Source organism: Mustelus asterias, chromosome 14, assembly GCF_964213995.1.
Source record: "Mustelus asterias chromosome 14, sMusAst1.hap1.1, whole genome shotgun sequence".
NCBI lineage: Eukaryota > Metazoa > Chordata > Chondrichthyes > Carcharhiniformes > Triakidae > Mustelus > Mustelus asterias.
Genome location: NC_135814.1, coordinates 87,489,046 through 87,515,377, shown reverse-complemented (window position 1 = coordinate 87,515,377; position 26,332 = coordinate 87,489,046). Strand labels below are relative to the sequence as shown.

The 26,332-nt window shown below is 45.8% G+C and overlaps 2 protein-coding genes across 2 annotated transcripts in view; one reads left to right on the top strand and one right to left on the bottom strand.

The window, feature by feature from the left end:
* Positions 1-26,332, bottom strand: part of lancl1 (LanC antibiotic synthetase component C-like 1 (bacterial)) — a 683,707-nt gene that overhangs the window by 623,080 nt on the left and 34,295 nt on the right. The gene's annotated exons all lie outside the window — the stretch shown is intronic.
* Positions 1-26,332, top strand: part of trpm2 (transient receptor potential cation channel, subfamily M, member 2) — a 270,848-nt gene that overhangs the window by 223,463 nt on the left and 21,053 nt on the right. Inside the window, exons 20-26 of the mRNA XM_078229251.1 lie at positions 2,824-2,995; positions 7,422-7,602; positions 10,113-10,294; positions 17,045-17,177; positions 18,316-18,397; positions 21,069-21,156; positions 23,711-23,859. Of these exons, the coding sequence (XP_078085377.1) occupies positions 2,824-2,995; positions 7,422-7,602; positions 10,113-10,294; positions 17,045-17,177; positions 18,316-18,397; positions 21,069-21,156; positions 23,711-23,859 (987 nt within the window). The remainder of the gene's footprint in view (positions 1-2,823; positions 2,996-7,421; positions 7,603-10,112; positions 10,295-17,044; positions 17,178-18,315; positions 18,398-21,068; positions 21,157-23,710; positions 23,860-26,332) is intronic.

The following is a 26,332-nucleotide window of genomic DNA, read 5'->3' as shown; positions in this document are numbered from 1 at the left end:
GACGTATGCACGAGTGTGTGCCAAGCACATGTATGTGTTATGTATATTTGCACTCAGTGTCTCTATATTTGTGTGTGTCCATTCTGTCTACGGTGGAAGGGGAGAAAGGAGCGAATGAGAAATGCAAAGAAAGCGGGAATGAGTCAAGAAAGAAAAATAGAGAATGAGAGAAGAAAGAAAATTATGAGGAAAGTAGAGAGGAATAAGAAAAGAGATCGAGAGAATGGGAAAAAAGAGGGGAAAGGTGAGAAGAAAGGCAATGGAAGAAGGGGGAATTGGAGAGAAAATAGTAAGGAAAGAGGGAATGAGGAAAGGGAAATTAAAGAGTGAGAATAAAGAGAATGAGGGAATGAGAAAGGAAGAGAAGGAAAGGACTATGGGGTAACAATGAGCGGGACAAAGAGAGAGAGAGAGAATGTGGAATAAGGGAGAAGAAAAAACGGTTGAGGAAATTGAAAGAAAGAAATGAAAGAGATAAAAACAGAGAGAAAAAATTAGAAACAGTTAAAGGCAGAGGAAGGGAAAGAGAAACAAACAGTGCAGAACAGAAAGAAAGAGTGAGGAGAGAGAATGGAAATGAACCAAGGCAGGAAGAGAGAGAATTCAGCTTTGAAAGAAATGTTGGAAGCCACATAGATTTTTAATGCTTGTTGTATAATAAATTGTGTTGGCAGATATAAACGGTTTGGATCTTTGTCATTGCGCCTCTTATTTTGATTGTTGACTAGCAAATGTTTTGTATGTATGGCACATGCATCAAGGATGGTTCATTGATGGAGGTGGCCATGAACTCATACCCTAGTAGGAGTTAACTCCTTCATGAGAGCAGCAGAGTCATTGACACTGCAAGTTTAGGACTTGTGCAGATTAGGTGCAATTTTCAAGCAACTGCATATGCGAGTTCCTCACATCCACCTCCATTGAAGGAGCGGAGTACTCTGACAGGTACATAGAAACTAGAAGCAGGAATAGGCCATTCAGCCCTTCGAGCCTGCTCTGCTGTTCATCACGATCATAGCTGATCATCAAATTCAATATCCTGATCCTCCCCTTCCCCATAAGCCTTGATCCCCTTAGCCCCAAGAGCTATATCTAATTTCTTCTTGAAATCACACAACATTTTGACCTCAACTACTTTCTGTAGTAGTGAATTCTACACATTCACCACTCTCTGGGTGAAGAAATTTCTCCTCACCTCAATTCTAAAAGGATTACCCTTTATCCTCAAACCATAACCCCCTAGTTCTGGACTCCCCCACCATTGGGAATATTCTTTCTGAATCTATCCAAACTGAACATGGATAAAGCACAAGTTCTCAGACATGACACGAGACATTCTGGTGGAGGAAGCCCAGAAAAAGAAGGATGTCCTGTACCTGGAAGGGTCAAGAACACCAGTTCACCCTCCTTTCCCTCCAGTTCACCTCTCCTGCAAGTGCTACTGACCCCATATCCTCCTGCCATTCCTTGTCTAGACCAAGGGGACCCCTATGCCCTTGTCCGTGACCAAGCACTCCTTCAGGTGACTCCTGTGAGGCCTTCACATGAGGCCTGCAGGAAATTTGCTAAATGACTGTTGTTGGAATATTGGTGAAGCGTTGACAAACTGTTCCAGAAAGCCCCCCTATGATTCAGAGTTCCCCTTCACAGCTCCCAGCAAGTGAACATGAGAAGGTGAGTATCCCTTTATGGAGCACTTGAAATCCACATGAACAATCATTTTATTCTCAAACAGCTGGTTGCTGTAGAAGAGGGAGTTAGGACAAGCGCTAGTCACTAAAAAGCTAGGTCACCTCCTGGGGCAGCACGGTGTCATAGTGGTTAGCACTGCTGCCTCACAGCACCAGGAACCCGGGTTCGATTCCAGCCTTGGGTCACTGTCTGTGTGGAGTTTGCACATTCTCCCCGTATCTGCGTTTCCTCCGGGTGCTCCGGTTTCCTCCCGCAGTCCAAAGATGTGCGGGTTAGGTGGATTGGCCATGCTAAATTGCCCTTTAGTGTCAGGGGGACTAGTTAGGGTAAATGCATGGGGTTATAGGGATAGGGCCTGGGTGGAATTGTGGTCAGTGCAGACTCGATGGGCCAAATGGCCTCCTTCTGCACTGTAAGGATTCTATGATTCTATGATTAATGAACGCTAGCAGATATTCTATGTGGCAATCATGTGGGTGGCACAGTGGTTAGCATTGCTGCCTCACAGCACCAGGGATCTAAATTCAATTCCGGCCCTGGGTGACTGTGTGGAGTTTGCACATTCTCCCCGTGGCTGCATGGGTTTCCTCTGGGAGCTCTGGTTTCTTCCCACAGTCCAAAGATGTGCTGGTTAGGTTGATTGGCCATGCTAAATTGCCTATTAGCATCAGGTGGATTAGCAGGGTAAATATATGTGGTTACTGGGTTAGAGCCCAGGTGCGATTGTTGTCAGTGTAGATGGATCGAATGGCCTCCTTCTGCACTGTTGGGATTCTATGCTTCTATGAATTATAGAATGAACAGTAAAGGAATTAAGGATTATGGTGAGCGGGCGGGTAAGTGGAGCTGAGTCCATGAAAAGATCAGCCGTGATCCTATTGAATGGCGGAGTAGGTTCGAGGGGCCAGATGGCCTGTTCCTGCACCTAGCTCTTATGTTCTTATGAATCAACCCCTTCATGAGACTCCTAGTGAGCTGTTCCTTGGAACACCTTTTAAGTGTTGCAATGTATGTGACTTAAACAAGTGTTTCAGCTTAAGATCTTGGCCACTATAGAGGCTCCTTAATGTCTGAATGTATTGCCAAAATCACCTCCAAAATGAGTTCATGACCTTTCTTGTTGTGCTGCAGATGAAGGATGTTTTCTTCTTTCTGTTCCTGTTGATATTGGCTGTCGTGGCCTATGGTGTAGCCAAGCAGGGTATCCTCACTCACAATGAGCAGCGCCTGGATTGGATATTCCAGGGAGTTTTGTACCAACCGTACCAAGTGATATTCGGAGAGATCCCAACTGATGTCAGCTGTGAGTTCATTCTTTAACTGAATGGCTAAAATCACCGGAACTGTTATTTACCAATCAAATGATTTATTTAAAACTAAGCTATTTGACACAGTTATCTGATAATCTTTGATTCCTTTTATCTTGTAGATCTAAAGATCCTCCTGTAAGATAGTTTAATATCCTCAAAGAAAGTTAAGACATTGGGCGGGATTTTCCAGCCGTGCTCAACCCAAACTGTAAAGTCCCGCCCGAGGTCAATGGATCTCTGCGGGGTCCACCCACCCCCCCACCACCCGCTATGATGATATGGGCGGCACGGTAGCCCAGTGGTTAGCACTGCTGCTTCACAGCTCCAGGGTCCCGGGTTCGATTCCTGGCTCGGGTTACTGTCTGTGTGGAGTTTGCACATTCTCCTCGTGTCTGCGTGGGTTTCCTCCGGGCGCTCCGGTTTCCTCCCACAGTCCAAAGATGTGGAGGTTAGGTTGATTGGCCAGGTTAAAAATTGCCCCTTAGAATCCTTAAATTAGAGGGATTAGCGGGTAAATATATGTGAGGGTACGCCTGGGTGGGATTGTGGTCGGTGCAGACTCGATGGGCCGAATGGCCTCCTTCTGCACTGTCGGGTTTCTATGATTCTATGATTCCTGTGGCGGGAGGGACGGGAAACGGAACGGCAAAACTCCCCTCTTTCTATTGTGCCAGTAAAATAGAAAGGTTTACATTTGAAGTAAAAATGCTAACATAATAAGCAATGTTGAGAATTGTAGCTAGAATGTTTAGTCCAAACTGTTTTATTTATTTAAAAAAACATTTTTTTACTCTTAAAGTTACAAAGCCAATTCGCAGAGTGGACCGGGCAAACTTAATTCCATTCCTTGCTTGCTCCAAAAACCAAATTCAAAATCCAATTGAATCCAATTCATGGTCCACACAAGAGAGACAAACAAGATCCAAGCTGTCAGGATAAGTCACTGCACCCCATCATAGAATCCACCAGTGCAGAAGGAGGCTATTCGGCCCATCGAGTCTGCACCGATCACAGTCCCACCCAGGTCCTATCCCCATGCATTTACCCTAGCTAGTTTCCCTGACACAAAGGGGCAATTTAGCATGACCAATCCACCTAACCCGCACATCTTTGGACTATGGGAGGAAACCGGAGCACCCAGAGAAAACCCATGCAGACACGGTGAGCACGTGCAGACTTCGCACAGAAAGTGACCCAAGCCGGGAGTTGAACCCGGGTCCCTGGCACTGTGAGGCAGCAGTGCTAACCACTGTGCCACTGTGTTGTCCACCTTGGGCTTGATTTGATGCTTGATCTTAGCCAAAGGGCCTTTAAGAAAATATTTGTCCAAAGCACTTAACAGCCAATTCAATGTTTAAGGGTGGCAATTGTTATAATGGGGGACACAGGAATAGCCACAGCAATGTCCCACAATTAAACACTTGTGGCTTCAACTCTCCAGGAAGTTATAGTCCAACTTCATCAGTTTTGTAGTCTTTTAAAGGGCTGCACCAGCACTCAAACTCCCATCCCTAATGCCCATTATCTCCTGATACTAACCATCCACTATCACATAGGCATATGTTTGGGCAGCACGGTGGCACAGTGGTTAGCACTGTTTCCTCACAGCGCCAGGGACCCGTGTTCCATTCCCGGTTTGGGTCACTATCTGTGCGGAGTCTGCACATTCTCCCCATGTTTTTTAGTTTATTTAATTATTAGTCACATGTAGGCTTACATTCACACCGTAACGAAATTACTGTGAAAATCCCCGAGTCGCCACACTTCAGCGCCTTTTGGGTACACTGAGGAAGAATTTAGCATAGGCAATGCACCTAACCAGCACGTCTTTCAGACTGTGGGAGGAAACCAGAGCACCCAGAGGCCTCCCATTGCCCACTTAGGGGCGGTACGGTAGCACAGTGGTTAGCACTGCTGCTTCACAGCTCCAGGGACCTGGGTTCGATTCCCGGCTTGGGTCACTGTCTGTGTGGAGTTTGCACATTCTCCTCGTGTCTGCGTGGGTTTCCTCCAGGTGCTCCGGTTTCCTCCCATAGTCCAAAGATGTGCGGGTTAGGTTGATTGGCCATGCCAACATTGCCCCTTAGTGTCCTGAGATGCGTAGGTTAGAGGGATTAGCGTGTAAATATGTAGGGATATCGGGGAAGGGCCTGGGTGGGATTGTGGTCGGTGCAGACTCGATGGGCCAAATGGCCTCTTTCTGCACTGTAGGGTTTCTATGATTCTATGAAACCCACGCCGACACGGGAAGAATGTGCAAACTCCACACAGACAGTGACCCAAGCCGGGAATCGAACTTGAGTCCCTGGCGCTGTGAGGCAGCAGTGCTAACCACTGTGCCATCGTGCCGCCCCTGCATGGGTTTGCCTCCGGGTGCTCCGGTTTCATCTCACAGTCCAAAAGACGTGTTGGTTAGATACATTGATGCGCGTTATCACACACGAGGCTTGAGATGCTCAGGAAATAAAGGCTTTTATTTGCTGTACAACGAATCTACTAATTATATACACGATCCCAGACTGAGGGGTCCCAGACAGAGCAGAGACCTTTATACCTCACCCAGGAGGCGGAGCCCGACTGGGATGTACCACAATAACTATAATACAAGGTGTAACAGCCCAACCCTAACCCCAACAGCAACAAGTAGAACAACCCATCCCTAACCCCAACAGCAACATATATACATACTTGTAGAACTGGCCAGACCCTGGCTCAGTACTATCCAGTGGGAACCAACGATGGTTCACCACATGCATTGACCATGCTAAATTCTCTCTCAGTGTACCCGAACAGGAGGCAGAGTGTGGCAACGAGGGGATTTTCATAGTAACTTAATTGCAGACTTAATGTAAGCCTACTTGTGACTAATAAATGAACTTTGAAGTTCAGGAGAGTTCCTGATGGTGATATCTCCCAGCTGAGAGTCACTGTCTTCAGGAGAGGAGGGTCATTATATGATGCAGTAGTGTGGCGGTTGCTGTCGGATTATCTGTTGTCTGATGAACAGGTCCAGAGGCTTGTATGGTTGAACAATAACTATTAATGAATATATATAGGGTTCAACTCTGACTAGGTGTTATCTTCAAGCCAATTTCTACCAGTCTCACCACAACACTCTGCCACTCCCGTTAGACTCTCTACATCATGATAGGGGCATTAACCCTTACAGGCCCAAACAATCTAATAATACCGTGGTTCAGTTACTGGACTAATAATCCATTAAAAATGTCGCACTTTGAGAATTTGTATTCAGTGTTTTTAAAAAAATCCTGGAACTAAGAAACTGACATCTGCAAAATGAGGCTTTCGGAATATCGTGAAACGTGTTTATGGAAGGAAAGCTGCTGTCCTTACCCCATCGAGCCTATATATGATTCCAGCTCCCAATCACTGTGTCTGTCTTTTAACTGCCCATTGAAATGGCCGAGGAAGTCACTCGACTGTATCACACTGCTGCCGCAGATCGGGAAACATACTGATACCACCCTCTCAGTCCTCACTGAGGATGGGCAATAGTTAAATTATTCACGGGATGTGGGGGTCACTGGCTGCCAGCATTTATTCCCCATCCTTAATGGCCTTTGAACTGAGTGGTTTGCTCTCCCATTTCAGAGGACATTTAAGAGTCAACCACATTGCTGTGGCTCTGGAGTCACATGTAGGCCAGACAGGGTAAGGACGGTAGATTTCCTTCCCTAAAGGACATTAGTGAACCAGATAGGTTTTTCCAACAATCAACAATGGTTTCATGGTCATCAGTAGATTCTTAATTCCAGATATTTATTGAATTCAGATTTCACCATCTGCCAAGGTGGGATTCAAACCCAGGTTCCTAGACTATTACCTTGGGTCTCTGGATTGCTACTATAGGGAAGGCAATGGCCTAGTGGTATTATTGCTAGACTATTAATCCAGCTAATGTTCTGGGGACCCAGGTTCATATCCCACAATGGCAGATGGTGGAATTTGAATTCAATAAAAAATATCTGGAATTAAGAATCTACTAATGACCATAAAGCATTGTCAATTGTTGTAAAAACCCATCTGGTTCACTAATGTCCTTTAGGGAAGGAAATCTGCCATCCTTACCTGGTCTGGCCTACATGAGACTCCAGAGCCACAGCAATGTGGTTGACTGTCAACTGCCTTTGGGCAACTAGGCTGGCCAATAAATGGCTGGCCAGCCAGCGATGCCCATGTCCCATGGGTGAATAAAAACAGTCACAATACCACCATGCCATTGCCTCCCCAATGCTAGTCATCCAGTCTTACCTACAACCCAAGAAATCGTTCTTTTAAATGGAAAAACAACAAAAGGAGCACAGGAAAATAATTGCTTTTGTCATTATACTGGCTGTTTGTTTGTGGATGTACTGGTTAAGATGACCAACCAATAAACATCTTCTCTTTTCCTTACAGTTTCAGGTTTTGACATAAATCAGTGCACTGTGAATGGTACTGACCCCTACAAGCCAAAATGTCCTGTGCATGACAACAATAGTGATCCGATCTTCCCTGAATGGTTAACCATAATTCTACTCTGTCTCTATCTGCTTTTCACCAATATCCTGCTGCTGAATCTTTTGATTGCAATGTTCAAGTAAGTAATTACAATATCATTCCTTTTAGACTCATCAGGAACCAGGATTAATTGAACGTGAAAATGCTCAACTGGAGGTGGCTAATTTTACTTGATTTGAAAGGGGAAATGGTCTCCGGGCATTGCATTCAAAGATTATTAGGGGAAACAGTATATGAGCAATTGTATCCCTTTGAAGGATAGACTGGACACATTCCCACAGTGGGGAAGGACTGAATTGAATTGAATTTATTTTATATCATTACATGTATTGGGATACAGTGAAAAATATTGTTTTTTGTTTACATTTGGAAGAAAATGGACTAGTTGGTGACAGGCAGCACGGTTTTGTACAGGGAAGGTCATGTCTCACCAACTTGATTGAGTTTTTTGAAGAGGTGACATAGATAATTGATGAGGGAAGAGCTGTGGATGTAGTTTATATGGACTTTAGTAAGACTTTGGTGCCTGATGGCAGACCGGTATAAAAACTAAAATCACATGGGATTTGGGGTTGGCCGGCTGGATAGATACAGAATTGGGTTCGTTACAGAAGACAGAGGGTAGCGGTGAAAGGGTGTTTTTCAGAATGGAGATCTGTAGCTAGTGGTGTTCCGCAGGGATCAGTGTTGGGATCTCTGTTGTTTGTAGTATATATAAATGATCTGGAGGAAAATGTGGGTGGTCAGATTAGTAATTTTCCGGATAACACGAAGATTGATGGAGTTGCCGGGATTGTCAGAGGATACAATAGGAGACTTTGGCACAGAAATAGCAGATGGAGTTTAATCCGGACAAATGCAAGGTGATGCATTTTGGAAGAACAAATTTAGGTTTGAATTATACTGTAAATGGCAGAATCCTTAGGAATATTAACATACAGAGGGATCTGGGCGTGCAGGTCCACAGTTCCCTAAAAGTGGCAACACAGGTTGCCAAGGTGATTAAGAAGACATACGGCATGCTTGCCTTCATCAGCTGGGGCACTGAGTACAAGAGTTGTGAAATCATGTTGCAGCTTTATAAAACCTTAGTTAGGCCACATTTGGAGTATTGCGTGCAGCTCTGGTAACTACACTAGCAGAAGAATGTGGAAGCTTTGGAGAGTCATAGAGTCATAGAGGTTTACAGCATGGAAATAGTCCCTTCAGCCCAACCTGTCCACGCCGTCCAGTTTTCACCATTAAGCTCGTCCCAATTGCCCATGTTTGGCCCATATCCCTCGATACCAATCTTACCCATTTAACTGTCTAAATGCTTTTTAAAAGACAAAATTGTATCTGCCTCTGCTACTACCTCTGGCAGCTTGTACCAGACACTCACACCCTCTGTGTGAAAAAATTACCCCTCTAGACCCTTTTGTATCTCTCCCCTCTCACCTAAAACCTATGCTCTCTAGTTTTAGACTCCTCTACTTTTGGGAAAAGATGTTGACTATCTACCTTATCTATGCCCCTCATTATTTTATAGACCTCTATATGATCACCCCTAAGCCTCCTAGGCTTCAGGGAAAAAAGTCCCAGTCTATCCAGCCTCTCCTTATAACTCAAACAATCAAGTTCCAGTAACATCCTAGTAAATCTTTTCTGCACTCTTTCTAGTTTAATAATATCTTTTCTATAATAGGGTGACCAGGACTGTACACAGTATTCCAAGTGTGGCCTTACCAATGTCTTGTACAACTTCAACAAGACGTCCCAACTCCTGTATTCAATGTTCTGACCAATGAAACCAAGCATGCTGAATGCCTTCTTCACCACTCTGTCCACCTGTGACTCCATTTTCAAGGAGCTATGAACCTATATTCCTAGAACTCTTTGTTCTATAACTTTCCCCAACATCCTACCATTTGTAAAGGAAAATAGAGTCATAGAGGTTTACAGCATGGAAACAGGCCCTTCGGCCCAACTTGTCCATGCCGCCCTTTTCTTTTAAATCTTAAAGAACAACCTACATCACGGCAAATACACACAATATTACTTTATTTTGCACTTACAATGGCCATTGGGAGTGAACAGAAGGATCTGCTCACTGTTGTTCTATTACAGCCATCTGTTATACAGATCTAATCGTACGAGTATATTCAATTCTGTACAGATCTAATCACATTAGATATAGCGAGGCCGTTAAATCCCGCCCCTTTACTCTGTTTTTCTCTCCACAGACCTGCTGAGGTTTTTCAGTATTTTCTGTTTTTATTTCAGATTTCCAGCAGCTGCAGCATTTTGCTTTTATGTTGGGATTTTAAAGGATATGGGGAGTGAGTAGTAGGGTGGGATTAGACTTGGGGGGGCGCGGCGGGGGGGGGCGGTCTTAAAGGGTTGGGTTAGTGATTAACCAAGACTGAATTTCTGTATAATTCTGTTTGACATTGGTCTTCGATGACCACAGGAAGAGAGAGGAGAAACTGCAGAGAAAAGTCAAATGGTTATTTGTGCTTTCGGATGCCCTGAGATTATGGTCTTTCAGGAAATACAGAAATATTTAAGCGTAAAACTAATTTTCAGTATTTCTTGTCTTTCTTTCCTCAGCTATACTTTTCAACTGATCCAGGAAAATACAGACAAGATCTGGAAGTTCCAGAGGTACCCGCTGATTGAGGAGTATTACTGCCGTCCTCCTGCACCCCCTCCCTTCATCGTGTTCAGTCACATCTTCCTCTTAATTGAACATTTGACCCAGAGAAAAGGAAAAAGGAGGCACAAGAAATTCAGTAAGTGCCTTCTTTCATTCGATACTTCATTTCAATTAAAAAGTAAAAATTTATTTATTGGCATCACAAGTAGGCTTACATTAACACTGCAATGAAGTTACTGTGATAATCCCCGCATCGCCACACTCCGGCACCTGTTCGGGTGCACTGAGGGAGAATTTAGCATGGCCAGTACTCCTGAACAGCACATCTTCCGAACTGTGGGAGGAAACTGGAGCACCCGGAGGAAACCCACGCAGATACGGGGAGAACATGCAGACTCCACACAGACGGTGACCCAAGCCAGGAATCGATCCTGGGTATCTGGCGCTGTGAGGCAGCAGTGCTAACCACTGTGCCAACGCGCTGCCCAATTACTCACTTAAATATGAAAAATAGGAAAGTAGAATCATTTTTTAAAAGGTGACAGATTTGAGGATTTGGGAGTCAAATAACAGAAATCTTGATGATCGTGAAGCTACTATCAATTGTTTGAGGACACCATTGGTTCACTTTAGGGAATGGAATCTGCCATCCATACCTGTTCTATCCGACATGTGACTGATTCATAACTGCCCTCTGAAATGCCCATTGAGCCATTCAATAATATAAAACTCCCGCAGTATGTTCAAGAAGGCAGCTCACCATGGGCAGTTAACAACAAATGCTGGCCTTGCCAATGACGCCCGCATCCCACAAAGAAATTTTTAAAAAATTAACATAGGTACAGAAAGCAATTAGGAAGGCAAATATTGTTTTTTTTTCCAATAAGGTTGGAGTTGAAGCGTGACAAAGTCTTGCTGCATTTATGTAGGGTTTTGATGAAGCCACACCTAGAGTACTGTGCATAGTTTTGATTTCAGCGAAGGAAGGTCATCATTGACTTGGAGACAGGGCAACAAAGTTTCACTGTGTTGATTTCTGAGCCGTCCTGTGGAAGTAAATTGATTCGAATAGACCTATGTGTTCAAGCATTTTCAAGAAACGGAGGTGCTTGGATTGAAATATATAAAGTTCCTAGTGAGCTCAACATGCTGAGAGATGATTTCCTCTGGTTGGAGAATTCATGACTCGGGGAATCGTCATCTCTGCATAAGGGGTCAGTCATTTATAACTGAAAGGGGAAGACATTTATGCACTGTGTGTTTTGAAACTGGAATTCTCTGCCCCAGAGCACTATGAATTATCTATCACTGAATAGATTCTTTCCTGATACCTATAGACACTAAATAAATCAAGGCATATGGGGACGGAATGGAACAGTGGAGAGATTTTTGTTACTCTCAGCCTGTAACAAACTCCAAAGTCCTTTTCTTTGTGATTAGAGTGACAGTAAACACAGTCCTCCAAATATCTGTCTCAAAGACTATAAAAGGGCGATCCGTGATGAAGAGCATGATCGTCAGTTTGAACACAGGAACCTGCACCTTAAGGGAAACTTTGATTGGACTTTTGTTGGGCCACTAAATGCCACATAAGTTTTAAAGTTTATTTTTTAGTGTCACAAGTAGGCTTACATTAACACTGCAATGAAGTTACTGTGATAATCCCCGAGTCGCCACACTCCAGCACCTGTTCGGATACACTGAGGGAGAATTTGGCATGACCAATGCACTTAACCAGCATGTCTTTGGACTGTGGGAGGAAACCGGAGCACCCGGAGGAAACCCACACAGACACGGGGAGAACGTGTGGACTTCGCATAGACAGTGACCCAAGCCAGGAATCGAACCCGGGTCCCTGGTGCTGTGAAGCAGCAGTGCTAACCACTGTGCCACTGTTCCATCCCATTTAACATAAATGACCATGTTGTATTATGTGGATCATAGCTTGCTTTCTGATTACTTTGACTGGCTTCTATCCTCCATGAAAAATTTGGTTAGACAAGGCTCAGTCTCATTCTGAGATGACGTTTTATTAGCAGTTCTGTTGGTTGAATTTCTGTTGTTGCTTGTAGAGTGCTATAAGGAAGAATTGTGAGATTTTGGTCTCCAAGGTTCCTCCTGACAGTTTCTTTAGGCCACGCTTGAACGTTTGGATGACTCTCTTGCCTATTCCGTTTGATGCTGAGCGGTACGGCACAGCTTAATACCATTGACAGCGGTGAAGTTTAGAAACTCAGCACTTGTGAATACCGTTCCATTGTCTGAAACCATAACTTCAGGTAATCCATGAGTTGAAATAATCTTTTGATGGTAGCCTGCGGTGTAGGTGACTTCACCTCAAAAATGTCCATCCATTTAGAGTGTGCACCAATCCCAAACAAAAACATTGTGCCCAGGAATGGACCAACATGGATCTGTAACCATGGTCGGCCAGGCCATTCCAAGGGTATAGAATGGCTGTAGCAGGAACTTGTGCTGCAGTTGACACACTTGTCAGTGCTTGACTAGCTTCTTGATATCAGCATCAATACCAGGGCACCACACATAACCCCTGGCAAACATCTTCATCTCAGAGATGCCAGGATGAGCGCTGTGTAATTCAATTAGGGGCAGCGCTCTGCCTGGTACAGGAACAACTACTCTTGCTTCCCAGAGTATGATGCTATCCTGACAACTTAATTCATTCTCGCCGATAAAGAATGGTTTCATTTCCTCAGAAGCAGACTCACTTAACCATCCTATCAATATTTTGTCTCTCGCTTTGGACAGAAGTGGATCTTGATTGGTTCAGTTTCTGAACTGCTTTGCCGAGATTGGCAATGTGTCTAAAAACATTTAATGCCATGATGGTTTATTGTGATACTGGAGTACACGTGATTCTTTCTTGCAAGGATAGGTGCAAAGAGCATCTGCATTCGCTATGTGTGTTCTAAGTCAGCGCTTGAAAGTGTATTCATAGGCAGACAGAACTAACGCCCATTGTTGCATTCTTGCTGAGGCGATTGATGAGATAGCCCTGCCCTAGAGCAAAGAACAAAGAAAAGTACAGCACAGGAACAGGCCCTTTGGCCCTCTAAGCCTGTGCCAATCATGATGCCCTAACTAAACTAAAAAAACCTTCTTCCCTTACTTGGTCCATATCTCTCTATTCCCTCTCTGTCCATGTGCCCATCCAAATGCCTCTTAAATGTTGCAAGTGTGCCTGCTTCCACCACCTCCTCTGGCAATGCGTTCCAGGCACCCACCAGTCTGCGTGAAAAACTTCTCCCTTGAATTTTCCCCCTCTCACCTTGAACCTGTGCCCCCCTTGTAATTGACACTTCCATCCTTGGAAAAAGCCTCTGACTATCTACCCTCTCTATACCTCTCATAATTTTGTCGACCTCTATCAGGTTTCCCCTCAACCTCCGTCTTTCCAGTGAAGGCAATCCAAGTCTATCTCCTCTTTGAAGAGATCCAAGAGCAGTTTGTGGTCAGAAACGATGGTAAAGTGTCTACCATATAAGCACTGGTAGCATATCTCTTGATGCCAAAAACTACTGACAGTGCTTCCGTCTCGATCTGTGAGTCGCCTTTTTCAGCCTCTGAGAGGGTTCTTGACACACACCCTATCAGCTTTTCAGAGCCGTCGTCCATCTCATAGGACAACACCACACACCAAAACTATATGGAGAGGCATTGCAGCTCAATACCAGTTATTTAGATGGTTCAAAGTGCACTAAAAGGTTTGAGGAATGCAGCAATTGCCTTACTCTGTTGCAAGCCTCTTCCTGGGGAGGCTTCCAAAACTAACGCTGGTGTTTCTTTAACAGAATAGCAAGAGGCCCAATACCGTCGATAACTTTGGTAAAAAATGTCCTTAATAGTTGACCATCCACAAAAATGATTTGAGTTCAGTTGTGTTTATGCGGGCGGGTACTCCTTTATCGCTTGACCTTGTCTTCCACGAGGTGTCATCCTTGTACATCTACACGGTGCACTACTCACTCAGCCTATCCCTACAGAGGGGAGAAGCACTGAGTGATGAGGACATTGTCAGAGGAGGAGTCATGTTCACCAGTGAGGTTGGGCGGGAGCTTGCTGAGCAGGTGGTACAAGATGAGGGATCTATTGGACCACAGGCAAGGCACAATGAGATCTAGGTGAGGGAGGCTCGGTATACCCTAATACATAGAATCATAGAATAGTTACAACCCAGAAGGAGGCCATTCATATATATGTCACAATAAACACACACAAAGGCCTATTTCAATACACTTGCCTGCCTTTTGGTGTGTCTTTGGCATGTGCAATATTCCAAAGCAAAATGGAGAGTAAGGGGAGGTTGTGGCATAGTGATATTGTCACTGGACTAGTAATCCAGAAACCCAGGGGAACCTCTGGGGACCCGGGTTCGAATCCCAACAAGATAGATGGTAAAATTTAAATTCAATAAAAATTCTGTAATTAAGAATCTACTGACGACCATGAAACCATTGTCGGAAAAACCCATCTTGTTCACTAATGACCTTTAGGGAAGGAAATCTGCTGTCCTCACCTGGTCTGACCTACATGTGACTCCAGATCCACAGCAATGTGGTTGACTTTCAAATGCCCTTGGGCAATTAGGGATGGGCAACAAATGCTGCCCAGCCAGCGACGCCCATATCCTCTGCGCGAATACATTTTTTAAAAGTCTGTTGTAGGAACTACCGTGGGTTATAGGATTCTTTGATGATGCCTTCATGACTGAATTGACAGAGGCTGAGCATCTAGCAAACTTAGAGGAGATTTTAAAGAGATGTCAAGAGACTGGAGTTCGTGTCAATGCCATCAGTAGTAATGGAATTGTATACACCCACAATCTGTAATCTCACAGTCAGGCATATCCTTCACTCTTGTTATGATCCTTGGTTAAAATCAAAAGAATCCCCATGAAACCAATGGCAGGAAAACCAATGGACAATATTTAACTTCTTAAAACCTTTACTGTAATAAACAAATTTAAATCATCATCATTCAAACATTAATTAAAAGGGGAATAATATTTTAAATAAAAAAGTACATTTCATTTTAAATAGGCAATACAACAAAGAATATCCTTGAGCAGTTACAAGCACTCATGTTGGTGTTGTATGCAATCTCTGTCTTTGGAACTTGGCCTCCGCAATGTAGGATATCTCACTTCCCACTCAAGTGTTCCTGTCCTTGAGTTGAATGCGCCAGGAGTTCTCTTCATCCAATCTCCCCATACACAGCTACCATTGGCAAGCTGCAAGTCTATGAACCCACTCTCACTTGCGTAGCAATAGTCTTGATGGCACAGAGCTCCCAATCCTCCCTCCTCCAACCCCTTTAAACAGTCTGGCATAACGTAAAATGGTCACGGGCATTCGGCCTCTGATCTTCGCGTAAGCGTTCTCCAAGGCATCCTTCACGACGCACGACAGTGCAGAGTCGCTGAGCAGAAACTGATAGCCAAGTTCCGCACACATGAGGACGGCCTCAACCGGGATCTTGGGTTCATGTCACACTATCTGTAACCCCCGCAGCTTGCCTGGACTTGCAGAATCTCACTGGCTGTCGGGTCTGAAGACAATACAGATCTCTTTAACCTGTGTTTAAAGCTCTCTCCATTCACATTGTTTGTACCTTTAAGACTTGATTATATGTAAAGACTGCATTCCAATCATTATTCTGTAAATTTAGTTTGTGCCTCTGTATGCCCTGTTTGCGAGCATTTCTCCACTCCACCTGACGAAGGGGCAGCGCTCCGAAAGCTAGTGGCATTTGCTACCAAATAAACCTGTTGGACTTTAACCTGGTGTTGTTAGACTTCTTACTGTGTTATAACGTAAAACAGCAGCAAGAATCTTGTTGAATCCACAATCTCTTCCCCTTCCTGTCCTCAGCTCTCTGTCCTATCGGCAACTGCACAACATACACAGGTAATACAGTCTGTGCTCTATTTTCACATACTCACTTTACCAAAAGTTTGAAAGCTGCCAGATAGAAAGCTGTTTTATTCAGAGAACATTGCTCCTGGATGTGTAACTCACAAATGGAATTGACACCCACTCCCAATGTTGCCATTGTGACCCATGCTATCAGGATAACATTCAGCCCCTTGATTCATTTTCCATGGTTAACAGAATTGGGAGGTGGGAGGGAAGGGGACTTCCCAGTACTTGAAGCAAGTGTCCTCTGCCCAAGACCACAAGAAACTACAAAGGGTCGTGAATGAATCCCAGTCCATCACACAAACCAGCCTCTCATCCATTGACTCTGTCTACACTTCCCGCTGCCTCGGAAAAGCAGCCAGCATAATTAAGGACCCCACGCACCCCGGACATTCTCTCTTCCACCTTCTTCCGTCGGGAAAAGATACAAAAGTCTGAAGTCACGTATCAACCCACTCAAGAACAGCTTCTTCCCTGCTGCCATCAGACTTTTGAATGGACTTACCTCGCATTAAGTTGATCTTTCTCTACACCCTAGCTATGACTGTAACAGTACATTCTGCACTCTCTCCTTTCCTTCTCTATGGACGGTATGCTTTGTTTGTATAGCGCGCAAGAAACAATACTTTTCACTGTATGTTAATACATGTGACAATAATAAATCAAATCAAATGTAAAAGTATGAGCATACTGAAAGGCCAGCTCTCATCAGACCTCATCAGGCTGTCTAAAGGCAGCATGGCAAACGGTGGGCTTGATGCCACTTTCAGAGGTATCCTAACAAAGCAGTCACCTTCTCCTGAAGCTTTTACAGTGGAATTAAGGACAGTTAGCCCCTTGCCACCCATCCCATTATCTGTCTTTCCCCTCCCCTCCTCTCCCCAACAAACACATGCAGCCCCGAGGTGACGAATGAGGTGGCTGACTTCTACAAATGCCTGTTACAGAGAAGCAGTTGGACGACAAAGAGGAAGCTGAGATTTTGACCTGGGAGGCCATCATTAAGGAGAATTATCTGATCAAACTGAAACGCAATCAGAGCCAGAGTCTGAATCAACAAATCTGCTGTACCATGGAAAAGTGAGTGAGTGCACGTGTTCCCAAAACACCATGCCCCCGTCAGCAAGCTTCTGACTTTCTTTCTTTCCTCCCTCCCCTCCTGCTCTCCTAAATGGACAGGCCACTGGACCCAGTGCCACTGCCTTCCTCATTGAATCCCAGGCATGTCCTAGACTCTGAATGTCAGAAGCACGTTCTACTGACTGGAATCTTTATCCTTTAGATGATTACATTTTCCAGAGAAGTTCAACAAAATCTGACTATCAAAGGAGATCATCTACAACATTGAGTCATAGAGATATACAGCGTGGAAACAGGTCCTTTGGCCCAGCTCGTCCATGTGAACCAGATTCCCTAAACTGAACTTGTCCCATTTGCTTGCATTTGGCCCATATCCCTCTAAACCTTCCTATCCATGTATCTGTCCAAATGTATTTTAAATGTTATAATTGTACCCGCCTCTATCACCTCCTCCGGCAGCTCATTCCATATACTCTAGCAGGGCAACCAGAATTGTATGCAACACTCCAAATGTGGCCTTACCAATGTCTTGTACAGTTGTAACATAACGTCCCAACTCCTGTATTCAATGCTCTGACCAACAAAGGCAAGTGTGCCAAATGCCTTCTTCACCATCTTGTATCCCTGTGACGCTACTTTCAGGGAACTATGTACCTGTACGCCTAGGTCTCTCTGTTCGACAACACTCTCCAGGGCCCTAGCATTAACTGTGTAAGTCCTGCCCTGGTTTGTCTTACCAAAATGCAACACCTCGCACTAATCTGAATTAAAATCCATCTGCCATACCTCGGCCCACTGACCCAGTTGATAAAGATCCTGTTGTAGTCTTAGAAAACCTTCTTCACTGTCCACTACACCACAAAGTTTAGTGCTATCTGCAAACTTACTAACCATGCCAAATAACAGTGAACTGACCCCTGTGGCACAGCGCTGGTCAAAGGCCTCCAGTCTGAAAAATAACCCTCTCATTAAACAACCTTTAATTTTCTCTCCCTCTTGCTTTCTCTTTTTGTCCTCACCCCAGCTTTGACTCCGAACTGAACCATGTGCTTTCATGTGGGAAGATCCTCTCGTTGTATTCTTCTGAATGTCAAGGAGTTTTGATCTTTAACAACCTTTATCTGATTGTATTTTCCAGAGTGGACGCAGTCGCGGAGATCATTGATGTCAACAGAGAAGGCAACAAAGTGGAACAAAGAATCTGTCACCTGGAGGAACAGGTTCTGTCTATCAGGGGGGATGGGTAGGGAAAGGGAGGACTCACCATGTAAAGAGATAGGCCGTAACCTCCGTGGAGTGGCAATCCCAGTCGGATAGCCACTCTGCTCCCAGTTACTTCGCCGGGAATACAGCCACTGCTTTCTCGTCTTTTATTTGATTTGATTTGATTTATTATTGCCACATGTATTAACATACAGTGAAAAGTATTGTTTCTTGCGCGTTATACAGACAAAGCATACCGTTCATAGAGAAGGAAAGGAGAGAGTGCAGAATGTAGTGTTACAGTCATAGCGAGGGTGTAGAGAAAGATCAACTTAGTGTGAGGTAGGTCCATTTAAAAGTCTGACAGCAGCTGGGAAGAAGCTGTTCTTGAGTCGGTTGGTGCATGACCTCAGACATTTGTATCTTATTCCCGACGGAAGAAGATGAAAGAGAGAATGTCCGGGGTGCGTGGGGTCCTTAATTATGCTGGCTGCTTTTCTGAGGCAGCGGGAAGTGTAGACAGAGTCAATGGATGAGAGGCTGGTTTGCATGATGGATTGGGCTACGTTCACAACCCTTTGTAGTTTCTTGTGGTCTTGGGCAGAGCAGGAGCCCATACCAAGCTGTGATACAACCAGAAAGGATGCTTTCTATGGTGCATCTGTAAAACTTGGTGAGAGTCATAACTGACATGCCAAATTTCCTTAGTCTTTTGAGAAAGTACAGGCTTTGGTGGACTTTCTTAACTATAGTGTCGGCATGGGGGGGACTAGGACAGGTTGTTGATGATCTGGACACTTAACAACTTGGAGCTTTCGACCATTTCTACTTCATCCCCATTGATGTAGACTGGCCTTGCCTTCCGAGTCAGCCATAGTGAGGAAAGTGGCCTTCTGTCAAAGGCGGGAGAGTCAGGGAAAGGAAGACCACACCCATTTTCTTATAGCATTAGCTGCCATGAAGCAGGTAGGTTTATAGATCCAGCTGCTTTGAGAGGGCAGTGAGAAGGGAAGTGAGTAAAATAAGTGGGTAGGATGAGAGGGTTCAGGTAGTCGGGGGGGTGGGGGGGGATTGGAATTGGATGGTCAGAATGGGGAGGGGGCTGGTGGGGTGGTTGGGTGATTAAGTTTAAGTTTATTTAAATCGTGTCACAAGTAGGCTTACTGTGAAAATCCCCAAGTCGCCACACTCCGGCACCTGTTCGGGTACAATTTAGCATAGCCAATGCACCTAGCCAGCATATCTTTCGGACTGTGGGAGGAAACCGGAGCACCCAAGGAAATCCACGCAGACACGGGGAGAGCATGCAGACTCCGCACAGTGACCCGAGGCTGGAATTGAACCTGGATCCCTGGTGCTGTGAGGCAGCAGTGCTAACCACTGTGCCACCGTGCCGCCCACATTAGTGGGTTTTTGGGTGGTCAGTGGGTTTTTGGGTGATCTTAGGGTGATGGATGGTCTGTCCAGTCAGGTCAGGAGGTCAATGGGGGTGATTAATGGGGGTAGTCAGGGGTTAGAGTGAATTTGAGGGGTGGAAAGATTAGTTAGGGGTGGGAGGGGGTGGTCAAGGTGATCACAGAGGTAGTTGGCTCCCATGGCAGGGTTAGCCAGGGTGTCCTGTGGGGGGATGTTGGTGTGGGCTCCGAAGACAATGATTTAAATCAGATTATCAGATGGTTCTCAGTGCAAGAAATTGCCTAACGGAAGATGAACTTCCCAGGCCAATCCTTACATGGAGGTTCTGGAGGGAGAGTTTCCCAGTGCATCTTTGGGGTGTTTCCTGGGTAAACCTCTGCTGAGGTCAGAAGGTATATTTCCTAATCGTCACACTTCAGACTCGATGGCCTTGATCATTAGCGGTGTGGATAGTGAGTGCTGAGATGTGGCAGCTAAGACACCCATCACTGATTCTGCTCTCCTGTAGCAATGACTGGAGGGTGGCACAGTGGTTAGCGCTGCTGCCTCACAGCGCCAAGGACCCAGGTTTAAGTCTGGCCTCAGGCCACTGTCTGTGTGGAGTTTGCACATTCTCCCCGTGTCTGCGTGGGTTTCCTCCGGGTGCTCCGATTTCCTCCCACACTCCAAAAATGTGTGGGTTCGGTTGACTGGCCATGCTAAATTGCTCCTTGGTGTCAGGGGAACTAGGAGGGTAAATGTGTGGGGTTACAGGGATAGGGCCTAGGTGGGATTGTTGTTGGTGCAGCCTCGATGGGCTGAATGGCCTCCTTCTGCACTGTAGGATTCTATGATTCTATGACTGATGTCTTTATCAATGAAACCGTGTTTTCACTGGTAACAGCAGGGGTCTGTACAGCAGCGCTCATTATACTCAGGCTAGAAATGTCTATTTATGGTCCTCCATTTTCCTGTGCCCTCATCTTCCCCCTTGCCGCTCTATCCTTGTTCTTCTCTGGAAAATTCTGGAAGACTTGTCCTTTCCAACAATGTCAGCATTTTCAAAAAGATTCCCAGGACCATAATCCTGGCTCAATTGATAACCTTCAGAGCCCTCCCTTCCCAGCATTCCTGCTGACAAGGGTTCACCTGCAGATTTACTCAGTGTCTTCATGTTGGAGATTTTCAATCCCGCCAGCTCCTGACTGCTCCTTCCATAGGCAACTGAAGTTATTTCCTGTCAATCTGTAAAGATCAACTTTGCTAAGACGTTGCTATCATTTGTTCTTGTAGATGATGCAGAGCATGCAAGCCTTAAACTGGATCATGAACACGCTTATAGAGAAGAATTTTGGATCCCGGGAGAGTGCGCCAGCGCTCGGTACGTTTTCTATTCAATATATTCTGTTCAACTCCCACTCTCTGTGATCCTTGCAGCCTTTACCAATAGAGAGATAAAGGAAAACTTGGGGTGGGTAATCTTTCACCAACGCCCCATCTGTCAGCCAGGATGCAGTAAACACCAAATGAAAAAAAATTAACATAGTTCATAGAATCCCTACAGTGCAGAAGGAGGCCATTCGGCCCATCGAGTCTGCACCGACCACAATCCCACCCAGGCCCTACCCCCACATATTTTACCCGCTAATCCCTCTAACCTACGCATCTCAGGACTCTAAGGGGCAATTTTTAACCTGGCCAATCAACCTAACCCGCACATCTTTGGACTGTGGGAGGAAACCGGAGCACCCGGAGGAAACCCACGCAGACACGAGGAGAATGTGCAAACTCCACACAGACAGTGACCCGAGCCGGGAATCGAACCTGGGACCCTGGAGCTGTGAAGCAGCAGTGCTAACCACTGTGCTACCGTGCTGCCCCTTTGAACATCAAGCTGTCATAGAATCCCTACAGTGCAGAAGGAGGCCCCATTGAGCCTGTGTAATGACTTCAATCAGGCCATTGAGGTTGGCCTATTGGAATATGAATTCCTTGATTAAGGAGTCAATGGATGGGCCTATCAGGGAGTCTTTTCTTTGTATTTAACCGAGTGTGTCACTTCCTCTGGCACTCCTGAAGGTAGACTGCTGACTGATAGCACCCTGTGTACGGTTGTTGGAATTGTAAATAAAGGGATTTTTATGAAGGGACTTCTCCCTCTGAAGACTTATTACAGCCTGTACTGACAACTATTCCATCCAGGTCCTATCTCCATAACCCCAGCTATTTACCCTGCTGATCCCCCTGACACTAAGGGGCAATTTAACACGGCCAATCAACCTAACCCGCACATCTTTCAGGCTGTGGGAGCAAACTGGAGCACCCAGTGGAAACCCATGCAGCCACGGCGAGAAGATGCAAACTCCGCACAGTGACCCAAGGCCGGAATTGAACCCGGGTCCTAGGTGCTGTGAGGCGGCAGTGCTAACCACTGTACTGTCGTGCCGCTGATGATGTGAGTTGTGTTTACTCCATTCCTTTGCAGTAAGGGCTTGGGCTTGAGTACCACAAAAGATTTGGAACCTCAGAATCTGATGGGGTGCATGGTTACTGTTCTGAGTGGTGCATCAAGTTGAATTCAGAAGTGCCTTCATGGTCAACACTGGATGGAGACTGGGGGGGGGGGGGGTAGGTTAATCTCCAGAGATCTAAAGCTGCTGAAACAAATGGATTTATCGGATTTAGAATTTTTCCAATGATGAGACACCCATATTCAAACCTCCCAGCCCATTATAGTTAAACAGGCCAAGGCAACAAGCGCACTGAATTTGCTTTCTTTCAGCTTTAGGAAGGCAAAGAAAAGTTAAATGGAACAATATGGGCCCGTGACAAAATAGCCCGAAAAATCAACTCTCCACCTTGGATTGATCTACTGCAGCTTTCCCTGGCAGAGTCCACAAATTCCTACAATAGATGCAAAATGCTACGCCTATTAGAAATTAGAGATGAGAACAGGGAAGGCTAGGAACGTCTTTGGAGAGAGAAACAGTATTGAAATTTCAGGTTAATGATCCTTCATAAGAATCCAGTGAGACAGAGGGTGCTTTACTCTGTATCTATCCTGGGCTGTGCCTGTCTTGGCAGTATATGATGGGCCTGTGTGGAAGGAGCTAAACTATTTCTAACCATGTTATACCTGTCCCAGGAGGGTTTGTAACTGACACTGGGTGTGTTCTACTCCCCAGCATCAATGTTGGGCGCCATTGTTTTGGGTGGCTCAATGGTTAGCACCGCTGCTTCACAGCGTCAAGGACCCAGGTTCGATTCCAGCCGGTGGGACGGTGAGGTCGGATTGGAGGGAGGTAGTCAGAGGGTCTGGGTTGAAGGGATTAGACCTGTTTGAGGGTCAGAGGATGTGAAAGGGGAGTCAGGGGGTCCGGGGTTAATCAGAGGGTCTGTGGGTAGAGGAAAGTCAGTGGGTTGGGGGGGTGAACTGGAAGGTTGGGGTGGGGGGGTGTCAGAATGGAGTGTGAGGGAGTCTCAGATTTTTAGTTATCCAGGATTTAGACATGGCTTTTTTAGTCCAACATTTCCTGGGTAACGAGTAAGTCAGAACTCTCCACAGTTTCTAACGGCACGGTGGCACAGTGGTTAGCACTGCTGTCTCACAGCGCCAGGGACCCGGGTTCAATTCCAGCCTTGGGTGACTGTCTGTGTGAAGTTTGCACATTCTCCCCATGGGTTTCCTCCGGGTGCTCCAGTTTCTTCCCACAGTCCAAAGATTTGTGGATCAGGTTGATTGGCCATGCTAAATTGCCCCTTAGTGTCAGGGAGACTAGCAGGGGAAATACGTGGGGTTATGAAGATAGGGCCTGCGTGGGACTGTGGTTGGCCTCCTTCTGCACTGTAGGGATTCTAATGGGCCTGTGTTGGTGAACCCAGAGCGAGGTTTGACCGATAGTGTGGGTTAATATCTCTTATTTTGTTCCCTTCAGTAATTACTGACGTTAAAAATAAAGAGGAAGAGATTGAAGATGAAGAGAAGGAGCTCAAGCCTCTGCACCATGTTAATGCGCGAAGCTTGATCTACCCAGAAACCAATATTAAACGCTACCCTGTACCTGACGAGAAGGTCCCCTGGGAGGTATGGAGCGCTGCCTGGGGTCTGTGTCACTCTCCATGTTTACACCCTGTTTTAATGTCTGTTCTCAGGAGTCTGGTTGTGTTGATAGTCACCCCACGGTTACACATCCAATTCAAATGCTGAATTTCAACCAACTCCTGCCTCCTCCTCTTGAACAGGGCGAGGTCATCTGAATTAAAATTTAAAAATCCCAAGTGGAGGCAATAGAGCAATTGGTGACTAAAATAAAAGCAAAATCTTGTGGATCTGAAATATAAACAGAGAATGCTGGAAAGACTCAGCCACTGGAATTCTTCCACCCCGCCTGTCACGGGAACTGGAGCAGGCGAGGGGCGGACAATGGGAAATCCGTTGACCTCGGACGGGATTTTGTGATCACGGGTCGACCGAGGCCATAAAGTCCTGCCCAGCAGGCCTGGCAGCGTTATTTTTTATTCATTCGTGGGAAATATGCATCACTGGCTGGCCAGCATTTATTACCCATCCCTAGTTGCCCTTGAGAAGCTGGTGGTGATTGATACAACTGAGTGACTTGCGAGACCATTTCAGAGGGCAGTTGAGAGTCAACCAAATTACTGTGTGGCTCTGGAGTCACATGTAGGCCAGACCAGGTAAGGACGGCAGATTTCCTTCCCAAAAGGACATTAGTGAACCAGATGGATTTTTCCGACAATCGACAATGGTTTCATGGTCATCAGTAGATTCTTAATTCCAGATATTTTTATGGAATTCAGATTCCACCATCTGCCGTGTCGGGATTTGAACCCGGGTCCCCAGAACATTAGCTGAGTTTCTGGATTAATAGTCCAGCAATAATACCACCAGGCCATCACCTCCCCTTTCTTATGTTCTGTGGAGAGAGAAACAGAGTTAACGTTTTGGGTCTGTATGACTCTCCAGGGCTAAAGAGAGGGGGAAACGTAATGGATTTTATACCATGTAAGAGAGTGTGGAGCAACATTGGAGGTCAGGGATTGGTGGGAGAGATTTAACAAAGGTGTGGCGGACATAAAACAAAGGGGAATGGTAGTGTTAAAGACTAAAGTAGATGCTAATAGCGGCATAAAGGTAAGGTAACAGAATGTGTTAATCGCAGAATAATGCACTGTGAAAGAACAAGTGACAGATGGCCCTGTAAAGGGGGAAGGGGGATTGGAAAACAAAACTGGATTTTTAAAAAAGGGTTAAGAAGGAGGAAGTCATGGTCTGACGTTGTTAAACTCAGTGTTAAGTCGAGAAGGCTGCAAGCTGCCTCATCAGAAGATGAGGCGCTGTTCCTCTAGTTGGGCTGCACTGGAATATTGCAGCTGGCCAAAGATGGGCATGTGGGCATGAGAGCAAGATGGTGAGTTGAAATGAAAAGTGACAGGAAGGTCGGGGTCAAACTTGCGGCCTGAGCGAAGATTAGCAAATCTCTCCAGAGCTCCCACCCTTATCCTGACTTATTTTGCTTCAATTCTAATCTGTTGCCATGTTCAGGTCTCCCCAAATGGACAGTGTGCCTTTTCATCCACTTTAAGGAGACTGATGTCTCCACTAATGTAGCTCTTGCCCCAATGATAGCCAGTACTCTGTCCCAGAAGGTGCTGCTGATATTCCCTGGCACTGGCCATTCAGTGGCCCCTACTCTGGGAGGGCAGCCAGCAGCCCTAATCACAGCTCGTGCTGAAAGAACTGCCTGACTTTGGAACCCACTCGCTGTCTCTAGCTGGATGGCACTGCCAGAGGAGGCTTTTAATTGGCTGCTTCTCGGTAGATTTCATTCAATGTGCTGGGATTGTCATTTCTGGATCCCTGATTCGGATTTGAGGCTGTCATTAGGGTTTGACCTACCCAGAAATCTCAGCTCCATGGAGTGAGTTGTACAGACGCCTGCTGACGTGTTTGAAGGCAGGGCAGGGGACAGGGGGAAACTGGTCTACAGAGCAGTTAGTGTTACCTGCTCACCTATGTGGCTCAGTGATATGGACTATGTATAGCAGGCACCTCCAAACCCTGGAGAAGTACCACCAGTTTAGATTTCGGGGCATGCGGAATGGTCCCGAACTGTCAGCCTCCCGTGTAACTGGCCAGTTCAATCGTTAGCCAGCTCAGGTGCTGTGTAATATAAAGCAGGTAGCCAGCTTGCCGCTGCCTTCATACCTACCCCCCTGACCTGCCCCTATATCCCTGGAGCAGGGAAGGCATCAGGCAGCGTGCCCTCCCTTAAGCTTATTCAAGCCCTTGAGTGGACAACTAAAAGTCACTTAAGGGGCTTCTTGCGGATTGGGGTCAAGCAAGGCTGTGTCATTGCTCTGATGCTCCTCTCCATTTCACCCCCAGCAAGCTCCCCGCTGGACTGGAGCTAAAGTACAGAACAAATGGGAGTCCGTTCAACCTCCACCACCTGCAGACTCAGTGCAAGGTCATCCCATCCTCTGCCATTGAGCTACAATATGCAGATGATGCTTGCGTCTGCGCACACTCAGGGGCC